Source organism: Centroberyx gerrardi, chromosome 4 (assembly GCF_048128805.1).
Source record: "Centroberyx gerrardi isolate f3 chromosome 4, fCenGer3.hap1.cur.20231027, whole genome shotgun sequence".
Taxonomy (NCBI): Eukaryota; Metazoa; Chordata; class Actinopteri; order Beryciformes; family Berycidae; genus Centroberyx; species Centroberyx gerrardi.
In genome coordinates, this window is record NC_136000.1 from 13,843,363 (window position 1) to 13,856,353 (window position 12,991).

At 40.5% G+C, this 12,991-nt stretch overlaps 1 protein-coding gene across 1 annotated transcript; it reads right to left on the reverse strand.

Annotated features, from left to right (window-relative positions):
- Window positions 1-2,743: 2,743 nt before the first annotated feature.
- On the reverse strand, window positions 2,744-12,452 carry pias1b (protein inhibitor of activated STAT, 1b). The gene is made up of 14 exons (XM_071896449.2): window positions 12,414-12,452; window positions 10,208-10,640; window positions 9,744-9,828; window positions 9,437-9,484; window positions 8,580-8,670; window positions 8,332-8,466; window positions 8,081-8,186; window positions 7,605-7,678; window positions 6,992-7,152; window positions 5,672-5,805; window positions 5,411-5,588; window positions 5,134-5,273; window positions 4,960-4,997; window positions 2,744-4,847 (listed from the first exon to the last, which is right to left on the reverse strand). The coding sequence occupies exons 1-14, from the start codon at window positions 12,435-12,437 to the stop codon at window positions 4,503-4,505; spliced, it is 1,992 nt and encodes a 663-aa protein (XP_071752550.1). The 5' UTR covers window positions 12,438-12,452; the 3' UTR covers window positions 2,744-4,502.
- Window positions 12,453-12,991: the final 539 nt, after the last annotated feature.

Below are 12,991 nucleotides of genomic sequence, written 5' to 3' on the forward strand. Positions count from 1 at the left end.
CGCACTTTAACGTCACGTCCACCGCTGACGTATTAGTAGTGCGACCAAGGAGGATGCTGTTGGTTCTTTTTTCTATGGTTGGTTCTAAAGTAAAGGGTTTAAAATTAGTTACAATGTTACCCTATTAATTTGTGTGACGTGAAAAAATAACTGTTTTCTTGGACCTCTTTACCATTCTGTGTAAAAGTGCTAAGTTTCAGTCTACGTTTTCTGATGAAATGTTTAAACGCTGGTATGATTTAGGGAAGCCCTACCTTTCCTACAATCAGGATGAAGGAGGTGGAAATGTGCTTCACACTGCACTGCAGAACGTCCCACAAGAGTTCAGCAATGTTTACATCTGGTGATTGGGGCGGCTTGGGGAGTGTATGGGGGCGTTATCATCTTTCATGTGGGACTTTCAAGTGTTTGCACCACAAGGTGCCCCTGGTCCTGGAAAATAACCTCATATTCCTTGGCACGACCATGCAGAGCAACCATCAGACCTAATGACTCCCACAGCACTGCCCATACATTACAGATCCAACACAATGTTTCACAATTGACAACAGACATCGTGTGTTGAAGGCATCCTTTGGCTTCCTCCAAATGTAAACCCCTCCGGATGTAGGAAAAAGGGTGAAAGACAACTCATCAGACCGTATTACTTTTTTTCCATTGCTCAGGGCTCCAGGTTTTGTGCTTCTTACACCAAGTTATGCGTCTTTGTGCATTGTCCTCAGATATAAGGGGTTTGCAAATGGCAGCCCTACCATGAATACCAGCTTTGTGAAGCGCACAATGAACAGTTTTATTCAGACTGTCACAGAGGTGTTGATTTAACTTAGTGCTAATTTTTTGAGGCCATAGTTTTGTGGTGTTTTGCAACTATCCTATTAAAGTGACAATCATTTTAAAGGTTTTTCAACTCTTATCACCAATTGATATAACACAATAGCAATTCAACCCATATCCATTTCATAAAATCTTTTATATTTGCTGTTCTAAACCCACAATGTCGTGTAGGACTTTCCCAGGAAAAATCCTGTGTTGCAGAGGAAGTGATGCGTTTGAAGTTTCTGGCAGCAGCAACAGCGGTTTGAACTAAGTTGACACGATAGTCACCATGGCTGAACAAACAAAGAAAAGAGCGGCACCTACAGAAGCTCAAACTTTATCAACAGAAAATCCAGGGAAAAAGACGTCACAGCACTGGCCACACCGTTTGATAGCCAAATGATCTCTGGGTCACTTGGCAATCAAGTGCAGTGAAAAACCACCACAGCAAAGACCGCTTAGCACCAAAAGATGGAGACAAAATAAAACAGCAAGGTTTCTTTCCACATCAAATATTTCTGCAGTTTTTCTGACCAATGCACTTACAATTTGGGAACCAACTATTTGGCCTCTTTGGAACTCTGTTAGCTCCTTCATGTTACTTTTAAAATTCTAAATGTGATCATCAGACCTTGTGAGGGGACACTGTGTGGGGGAACAAGGAGCTGAAGATATTTTTGACTCCATTGTTTGTTTTTACTACACCAGTCCTTCACTTTCTACAGTTTAAGTTCCCAGTGTGATTTCTAAGTAGCCCAATTTGTCAGGAAAACCTTGGACCTGGTGGTTTTAGGGAGGATGAGCACATTCATCTTCCCCATTCTTTTTGGAGATAAAGACAATTGGAGATGCCAAAGGTATGATGGTTTCTATGACCAAACCAGGTTTCAGCATATTCATGCAAAAGCTGAAGCTCACAAGACTCCTGATATAGACCAGACCTGGCTCAGACAGTGATTCTACATGATTCTTGGGTGATGTTGTAAACTGCCTTAAGTACCAGATGGGTGGGAGTTATTGTGTCAGTCACATTGCAATACTTTCAATTGATATTCAAAAAGTTGCCTTTGATTTTTTAAGCTTTCTGTTGCTCATTCTATAGCCCTGTGTGACAAACACTGCCAATTTAGCACTCCCAACCAGATGAAACCAAATGCTCATTTGTTTTATTTGACCTATTTTTGGTACATACTAAGATAGACTGGTAGTGTTTCCTTTCAGGAGGCAGGAATGGTGTGCAGGAACTTACAAAAGTCTTCTCTGCCTTCATTGACCATCTGGCCACATCTGGAAGGTCCATGACAAGCTCATCACTCTCCTGAAGCGCTCCATCTTTAACAGCAACTGGGCCGACCTTCCTGATGGTTAGCTGTTATGGCCCAGTGGAGAAAGCAGTAACAGGCCAGCAGCAAAGGGACTCGAGATTTTCACTCTGATCAGTATTCTGCCCTCTATGGACCTTACTAGTGTAACCTAACCAGTTTCCCTGAGGCTTAGCTAAAACACAGTTGATTGTTCTTTAAACCGCAAGGAGCCTTGGCCCAAATCACTGTTTAGGGGAACTTACCAGATGGCAATATGTCGGCCTCAAGGTCCCCGTCTGGCCTGCAGTTAAGGACACAGAGATCCTTCATCAATCCTCAAAGTCAGCATCCCACACCTGTTTAGCCACAAGAGTATCTGGCGGCCAAAAGCTATTTGAGACCTGTGGCTTGGAGACGAGTACAGCCCAATGATGTTAATTAATAAAATATGCAAAGTATGAGATATTGCATTATTTGCAGTCACCACAATTCATTCATTCATTGTGCTAGAAATCAACATCAAACATTTCCTTGTTTAAAAGGTGGGATGAAGTTCAGGATTTTCTTTTGTAAAACAAAAACATATCTTACAACATACTGTAAAAGAAAAACACATTGGTAGCTGATTCAGGACTATTCTTAGAACAACTACAAAGATACACTTTCTTATATCTGTTTAATTCATACAAATATCAAACAGCACAGTAGACCTTGTAGCGGGTCAAAATGATCAAAGCCTCTATTGTGTTATTGACATCATTTGATAGTAAACAGAAAACAGAACAGAAAATGTTACAATGCATGTCAAGCAACAATGACATCTTTAAATAGCATTAATTATATAATTACAAAAGAAATATCACATACAATGACAGCAATGTATATCCACGAATCAAACAAATGCAGAAAATATATATGATAATAAATAATCCTAATTGTAAGCACAAGTCAAGAAAAAAAAAAGGGGGGTCGGGCCAAAATAACTTCAATCGTTTTAACTCTTGGGCCAGAATGCATTGTGATATACTAAAGAACTAAGCTATCACAGTTATCTTATAGGTTTTCTTTAGGCTGTTGCAAAGACACTGAACAAAGTAGGCTATGCCTCCTATGGCCTCACGCAGGAGAAGCATAACGAAGTCAAACAAGTCAGCTTTCAGGTGATTCGCAGAGACTGCAACAGCAGGCATGCAAAGCTGAAAACTATGCCTTAAGTGTTTACTAGAACTGTGAACCCTTCACTGGTCAAAACAGCCTTTATGTAAAAAGCAAGTGCTGAACTCAAACATTATCATGTAATATCATTTATCAACCTGCACTCAGAACAAACCTTACGCCTTTCAAATAAAGAATTACTGTGAGTTGACCAGAAACTAGCCTTGTTTGGAGCAGATGTCCGAGGTTCCCCACCTTCTCACTGCAGTCTCCTAAAGTGTAACACACAATATAAGACAACTGTATTTGAGAAAAATAAATTACATAATTTGCATAATGGTCCAAATAGGTAATTTGATGACAGAAGGCTGCTTGCTAGACCAATGCCATTCATTCCCACATTGAAAATGCCTGGTCCTACAATACTGACTAATTTCCAATTCATACGTATATTAAGTAGACTATGAACTATGAACAGCCTTGATATCTGACTTGACTGAAAGAAGCACGGGTGAATTCAGCTGGAAAAAAGTGCAGTTATGACAACAGAAGGATCTAGCATTTGCTTTTGCATTTCTAGTGGCAACAGCTCCTAGGGGCATAGGGAATGCTTTTTAAACAGCATACATCCAACATAACTTACATCATAAATAATTCCTTAAAAATAGTAAAATGACCACAGCATGAATGTCTGAAAGAAAAACCTAGTGATGGCAAAAACAATGGCCAGATCTTTCTGCTGTCAAAACATTTTTGACAGAAATTATGCCATTTAGAAAATAAAGAAAGTTACACATTCTCATGTTTTGCCATGACTTGCCACTTGCACATCTATAGCAATGCCCATTTTCTTTATATTCTAAACATCATGTTCCATAAGGTGTCACCTCATAGGGTTCTGTGCACTTAACATTATATAGAGATAATGCCACTGACATGGAATATCGAAACAAAACCGTAAAAACCAAGTACAAAAGGTACAATATAATCAAAGGACCACATGAAGAGGTGTGAAAAAGTCTTCAGTATTCACAGAAAAATATCAACTGAAGTAACTCACTGGACAAGAAGCGTCCTAAGTTTATATACATATGATAAGTAAAATTGAAAATAGATTTTCCTCTCTGTACATAGCACTGTATTCTTTCATCTTCCTCTTCTTTATTTACAAAGAGCTCCTGTTCTCGAGTTCTCCCTTGAGTTGTTTCTGTTCAGTTCTGTGTGGATCTAGTCAAGAGAGATAACGTCAGATATGGAGCCATAAATGGCCGCCGCCGCCGCCGCTTCCGCCGAGGACCTCGACAACCCTGAGATGGAGTGGCTGTCCCTGTCTCTGTCCCGCTCTCTGTCCTTGTCGCGGTCCCGCAGACTGCTGGAAGACACCAAGCTACTGGTGCTGCCACTGTTGCTGCCCCCGTTGGTGGCCGCCAGCGTGCTGCTCCCAGGGGTGCCCGGCTGCTCCAGGAACATCTGAGAGGAGCCGTAGGGCAGGAAACGGTTGAGGAGCAGGTCGTGGTCCTCTGAGGCCGAGGCAGACGCTGCTGCTGCGGCGGCCATCACCATGTTGTAATGCTGACAGGACAGAAAGAGTGAAGATTACACAACAGTGGGAAATGAACAGGCTGCAGTATGATGCTGCCCACTGGCACTGCATTGAAGCTCAAATGTCTGTGAGTAAATGTACCTGATTGTCGCCTTGGAGGAAGGAGAAGAAATTTAGATCTGTAAGAAAATGAAGACGGTTCAGCCCATTTACTTGTCAAAAAGAGTTCCCTTTATTCTGTGTATATACTAGCCATATTTACATGTTAATTAACATGCAACAAACATCTGCGTTTAAGGCAAGCGACGGCCCTACCTGGCAGGTCACTAGGTGTGTGGTAATAGTGGCGGTAGTCCTGGATAAGAGGTGGAGGAGGGGGAATGTAGCTTGTCTCCACAGGAGGCATGCTGGGAGCTCTGGTCACAGGTGAAGCCTGGCTGTGCAGGTTCAATACTCTGAGTAGAGAGAATGCCACATCAGTATAGTAACAGACAGAGTGAGGGGATAAAATTAAGCATAAAAAAAACACATAGATCCCAAGAAACAAAATGTATTATGATCTAATTTCTTGATCTGTGGTTCGCAGACTTACCCCTTGCTTGGAGGTGGAGAGACGGGTGACAGTGAGGGACAGGCCCTCTTAGGAGGGGGCTCATCATCTAGCTCATCCTCTGAGGAGCTTTCCAGTGTCAGGTCAATCACATCCACTTTCCTGCTGTTGTCATTAGATGAGCTGTGCTTCTGCTCTGGCATTTCTGTCCGACACGAATCTACAAAGAAAGAGTTAACTCACCCTGTGTTCGTTGATCACAAAAAACTAGAATCAGATTTGAGAGATCTGCTAGATACGTACCAGAGTCTACGCCATTGTACGAAGCAGACACCTCCTGCACCTCTTTCTTTGACCTCATGGGGGACCAGTTTCCATCTTCTTTGAACTGGATTTCATCACAGTCAGAACAGCTATTCAAGATTTCCATGAACAACCTGTGAAGACAGCAAGATATTGCAACTAAACTTGGCAAATAAGCAATATGGCAAATCACAACTACAAGTGCTTTATTGATCATTTATATCATATACCTGAAAAGCCATTTCATATCTGCTAAAGATAGAGCTAGGCAATATGACTTAAAAATTATATCATGATATTTATGGACCAAACATTGATATACAATGTGTCATTATGGTCACATTTTCTCTTCCTTAATTACACTTTCCAGCAATGTTCCTCATTTTTATATCCGTCTTCATTTACTGAAATCAGACTTCAGAATAAGACATACAAAATACAAATAATCTCAAATTAATACAAAGAGTCAATAATTGACTGAACAACAAATATAAATTAAAGATTAAATTAGATTATAAAGCTATAGCCAATATATTGACTGATTATTAGCCATAGTATCTGGTCAGCACACTGCTTAAGGAGGTACTTGCAAAAGAGTTTTTCTTTAACATAAACATGACACTTTAAAGTGTTGAAAGTCATGTTAAAAAAATGCATGTCTATGTCTTCCCACGTACTACTTCTCCTTTCACATGGTATGCAAAGAAAGGCCAAAGCTACCAGAGTGATTTGTTTTGCAGGGTGTTGCTTTTGCATGGGAAAAGGGTGTGCTACCCCATGGAGTTTGGTACACTCCTAAATACAGCAACACACTTTTGCTTGGAATGGTGCAAGAGGTTTGTAGTATCGCCACTTGTCTCTGGCAAACTTTGCAAATAACAGCATTTTGTTTGTTGTGACATTCTGAAACCAAACCATCTCCATACAACAGAGGCAGCATAACATTTCTTGGGGACTAAATCCTTGCTGGCATCTAAAATCATTTGAACTCTTCTTTTTCCCCCCATCTTTCTCCATTTTCACACACACACACACACACACACACACACACACACACACACACACACACACACACACACACACACACACACACACACAAGCCACAAGTGGGCAGGGTCAAAGTTAAAGGGGAATAAATTGAGATTTTGGGGAGAAACATTTGCCGAATTATGTTCCCTTAAACTGGAGAAAGATACATTGAAAATAAGAATATTTTCAATATCACCACACTGAATTTCTCATATTGTTCATGAAACAACATCTATATATTGGAGAACTTTCTATATTGCCCAGAATTAGCTGGAACAGTGTTTTCCTCACCCGTCAATAATGAGGTGCTCGTAAGGCGCCTTCTTGTCACACACTGGACACACCCAGGTTGGCTTCTTCTCATTCATTTGGATGTAAAGCGTAGCATCGAAGCACTGAAGGTGTGAGCACGTCAACGCTCGGCAAGGGATTGTTAGCCTCATCTTCCCAAGCTGAAAAAAAACAAGAGGCACTCAAAATAAACCCCACAGTACTGCATGAAATACCATTCAAATTTTTGTACTGATTGGATGTTGTAGGAGCAACTGTGTTCTACAATATATGGACTGTGCTTCTGAAGTAGACTGAAAGCTAAAGCCCCACCACCAAAAACAGCTGGGTGTTCAGACATGAACTTTGTTTTGATTTATATATCTGTCTACATCTATAATTTATCTGTTGTGGATTCCCAGAACCTAACTTGCATTGACCTTGGGCTGAATTTGTTCTGTCACAAGGCCGAATAACAACTTAGGGTCTGTGATTGCAACCTTAAAAAAAAATACAACACACACATATTTTTGTTTCTGTTACAGACACTCTGCAGGCTACTGAGTATATATGACATGTCCGTAGCTAGAATAACATCAGCTTCCTTCTAAATTAAGTAGTGTAGAGTATTTACAGGACATAGAAGAGAGACTCGTAGACTGGTGGTGGCGATCTCACTCTCCGGATCAGCTGTTAACTTCTCTTTGACTGTGAGAAGGGATATAAGCAAAAAGGAAGTATTAAATACAAGACTTGTCTTTGTTCAGTGTGTGCAGTGAGTGTTTACTTATTTAACAGGGCCGGTGGATAAATACATTAACTCCCCCAGAATTAGCAAACTGCAAATTTTCATCTATAATCCTTTGGATTGTATACAGGGAACATGATTTAGAGAAAAACACAATGAGATGAATCCACAATGCCATATACAATAAACAGCAGAGTATATACAGTGGGGGAAAATGTGAATGTGTGTATGCATGAGTGGTAAAAGAAAACTGCAGTGGAACAAGAAAAAATTGATGGGCTGTTCTTTTCCACTCCCTACTCAGTTTAGGGCAGAGTGACAATGCTAGCCCCATGTTTTTACAAAATCAAGTGGCCACTTACTCAGCGCTCTGGAGTGGTCAGGATTTCTAATTCCTTTGGCCCGTAGTCTTTGCAACAACACTGTAGAGGACTGCTGTCTTACCAAATACACAGCCATGGAAAAACTCTGACAAAAGACATAAAAATGAGTAAATAAGGTCATGTCCAAGTGACTAATATTCTCCTCAGGCTTCACAGGAACATCAGTTTGGACATGCTATGACACTTGTTTCAAAAAGGCTTTGTCAATACTGTAATCTGAATCTCTTTACCCTCCCAATTTCTGAAGTCCATGACACCACAATTGTGTTGGGGACCGTGGTGGACAATCGAACAAGAGAGGTTATATTAATGGGGCGACTCGGCCTTTTTGGTTCAACTCCATTTTTGGTTGGAGGAAGATATCCCTGCAGGGAAAAACACATCATACATCAGTGCCTTTGATTCTCAGTAACTGCTGGTGCAATACACTGCAAATATTACAGGACAGATAGACTAACGGTGCACTGTCAAAACTCACCGGGAGATTGCAGGGCTTGCCATTCACCTTCACACACAGATTGGGGGGGAAATGATCCTCCTGGGGACAGCTTGTCTCTGATAAACAAAATCTGGAAAAGAAGAAAAGTAATTACATGGGAGATAAATTCAAATGAGCCACGGATGTCAAAAGCAATTTTTTCCTCATAGTAAATGGCCACTCTCACAAGAACGTTGGTTTGCTTTCTTATGTTACCATTTCAGTTGTGTCAAGTAAAGCCAATACCATCTCTGATATACTATATCTACCAAAAATACTCGGACACTTTGGACACTTAGTTAGCAGGCATTTTCTTCCATACAGTAAATTTATCATTCTGCAACCAAGAATTGTTAATAGATGCTTGGTATCTTATGTTCTTCCACTCAAGTGTCAATCCAGTCTCAAACCATTAAGATCCTTCTTTGAAGCTTAAAAATAGAGTGTCATTTTTGATATTATTTTTCACCCACAAATTTAATAATAAACTCTTTTATGAAAAAACTGTCAGAATGATCCATGTTGATTTTAATCCTATGGTGCTCTGTGATAACATCACTGATGGTGACCGTAGGCAAAGTAAAAAAACAAAGACTCTTCTCTTGAATCTTAGCAGAAGGTTTTGACTTATGAAAGTAACACCCTACAGAAATTGTGTGATATTTTTTTTAGACTAATGGAAAAATTAAATGACCAGAAATAAAAGACTTTCGATATGAACATTTATAGCCTCTTCAAGACCATGAGACAAGTTGAATGTGTAAATACAGATCCACTACTCTTTCTACTCTTTCCTGCACCTCTTCACTAAAATAAAAAAGAAAACATTATTGAGCATAAAAATATGTTGGACTTACCTTAACTGGACTTGAACTGCAAAGTCACATTTGGTCCCAGATATGTCCCTATAGGATTAAAATAGAAGTTAGGTGAAGCTGGTCATATTCTGTTTGAGTGCATGAGCAGTGTAACACGATACTTAGTAACAACTTAGAGGGATCAGATTTAACATGATGTGATAGAAACAAAACACATCAGCTTTTCAATTCATGTAATGAGTTAAGAAGTTACAGTTACTTATTTACAATACTTTAACAATATTATTGCCCTTTCCCTCCCATCTGTTCGACAGGGCAACATGCACAGTAGAGCCTCCTCACTTACATGGAGCTGCTGATCTGCTGAACTTGTTGTGGTGTTAATGCGAAGGCATAACACGTTTCCTGGAACCGTTGACTGTTGTCTGAGGCTATGTGCAATGACACAAAGAAAAATAAAATATAGAGAGAGCATTACTGAGAGAAGCTGGCAATTTCAAGAGAAACTTAAAGATATTACTGCTAGACCTACTGTATATCAAACTATATCTGTAACAATACACTATATCAAACTTTTAAGGGACAGGTATTTGAAGAGGCTTTAGCTCTACACCAGTCAGATTGCTCTGTGAACTATAACCTTAGTCAGGTACTGTGATGATGTTGTTTCAAAGCTTAATCATTAGCGTTGACCAGGACCATGCATGGTTTTGACAAGACACAGTCCAGATGTCTGTAGTTACAATGCTCAGTAGGCAGGTACATGAAGTGTTACTGCTAAACAGACAGCTGAGCAGGAAGTGGACTCACCCAGGCTGGTCGGCTTGATGAGCTCATCCAGCATATCATAGAACGGCAATCTCTGAAGCTTGACATCGGGGTGAACAGGGTGCAGGGCGGAGGGGAGGTGAGGCAGACTCAGCTCATGCTTAGGTCCAAGTAAAGAAACGGGCAGCAGGGGCGAGGGGGAACCGTGGCTGTCGAATCCCAGCTGGGCAAGGCCAGCGGGCAGGCTGGAGGCGGAATGGACGCTGGGCAAGGCTAGGTCCACTGGTGACACCATTTTGGTGGGGAAGCGCCGTCTGTAGAGCTCTTTGATCTTCATTTGCACTGCGGGACTGCAACCAGCCTTCAGTAGGTGGAGGGCTTTGGTCAAAAGTTCGTGTTTCCGCCCGTGCTTATTCCGTCCTGCATACCCCAATAACACTTGGAGCTCCGAAACTCGAAGGCTCATTACCATTTGCTGATGAAAAATGAAAAGGGAAAAATGGCTTATTACACAGCACCCTGGAAAAGCATATTTTCTTTAGCCGATGTAAAGGAACAGGTTTTTGACATCCCTCATTTTGACTTCAAGCTTTATGGTTTTGGTCATAAATATTTATTTTATTTTATTTATCATAGAAATAATTTACTGGCTTGCAAATTTGGCTACAATGGTGTGACAGACTCCTGTGCCACCCATGAAACTTACTAACATTTTTTGTTTTGGAGCAGAAGGACAAACATTATTTTGTTGGCTACCCTTTCTTGCAGCAATAGTATCACAATCAAGACTCTGACAACAAGAGCTCAATTGCACAGTGACTTTGTGATTTAGATACATAAGAAGAAGAGACCACACATTGATGTTTTAGGTACTCAGTCTACTTTTTCAATACTGGAAATCACACAACTGGTTGGGTGGCCCATTGTAAGCACTGTATCACTAGACACTGCAAGTGAAAATATAATAATCCCATGTCCCTATCCATGAGTAAGTGCGGTTCTTGGTACAGTTTTGCACCATGAAATCAACAACAACAACAAAAAACTCACCACATCAAAACTGTGCACACACTAGCCTAAAGGAACTCTGATGTTGGCATTAAAAAACAAAACCTGCTTCCAGGAAATCAATTCGCTTATTCTTTTGGTTACCTGCTTTGATTATTGGTCAAGCCCATCTATGCTAAGTGATTTGAAAAGAGACATGGAACTACAACAGGTGATTTTTTCAGTAACACAATAGATATTCTGATGGCACCAGCGACATTTGCCACAAAGACAATAGTGGCCTATTATGGCCATTATGGACCATCTTAACTCTTTGATGTACAAAGAGTTAGTAGGCTACATGTTGTACATGTTGATTGCCTTTGATACTGTAAAACTGACTATAAATCTGGACTGCATCCTCAAATACTCTAGCTGCAATGTGTACCAGTGATACAGCTAATATGATGTGCTATGGTAAAGGAGCGTCAACAGAGCAGTTTATGAGATAAAAATAAAATATTCTGTCAAACGTATAACAGCGGTGGGACCTGCAAATTATTTAGAAAGGACTCATGAACATTTGTTTAAAAACCAACATTAAGATGACAGAAGGGAAGAGCGAGACTGAATGAATTAGCTAGCTAACACCGCCTTAACTTCTCTCTAAACTGCAGGATGCTGCTGTATTCAGACTGCAACAAGACCACAACACATCGTTCATATTATTCCAAACATGTCAATATTGATCGTCTTGGATTAGATGATTAATCGGATTGTATATGCAGAGACTACATTCCGTGGACTATGTCTAGTCAGCTAATAACGGTTGCTAAACTGCGTTTCACTTCCAGGGAATAGACAGAGCCCATTTTTAGCATACATGGCGGTGCGGCTAGCAAACTATTAATAAAGTCAGCTGGCTAACATTGCGCTGAACTAGGGTTCGAAATGTTTGCACAAACGTGGTGTTCATCCTACTTAAAGCAGTAGCTGGCCTTATCTGCAGGTGAGCAACACAGCCGAAACACTGACTAACGGAACATTGGCAACAATAACAAAGCTAATGCTAGCGAGCTAGCCAGCTAGCTAACAGTTGGTCTGGTCTGGTCTCCACTTCACTGCCGTTTTCTTGCCATGTGCTTTATAGTAACACTTCTCAGTTCACTATCGTCAAGTAACCGTGTTTCTATGATTCGTAATTCAAACTGTTGTGTGTGAAACATTTATTTGTCAAATATATTGTTGGGGTTCGCTTTACCTTCAGTTCCGCACTCTCCGCCATCTTGTTACACTGGATGCGCAGGCGCAATAGCCATCCTCAAGGGACAGCTAGAGGACCAATTTGGCTGTCGCCTCCTCGTAGCCGACACTAGATGGCGGTGTCGCAACACAAATAGAGAGCTGGATACAGAAGGTAGGCTACTTTACAGAAATAGCACAGCTAGGGTATATATGGGTATATCTGATCCGTTATTATTAATATCAACGTTTAACATTGCCCTAACTTTGAAATCCAATTTCATTTGTTTCAGGGATTTTGTTCTTTATCCGCACTAAAATAGCCTAGCCTCAATAGGCCTAATAACAAAACCCTGGCTGGTTGTAGGCTGTTATCTTGCAGATAAATTGTTCAGAGGAGGAAAAAAAGACATAAGGTGAAGATGGAAGAGTATATTGACTAAAGCAGGCTACACACTTTAAGGAAGATTCCATATTTCTTTTAATAAAATGATTTATTCATTAGCGGTCAAAACAAATATTACATGAACAAATAGGCTACTCTTAATAGGATATGTAGCTACTTACAAGTTAGCGGATGTAATTTAGCCTACTAAC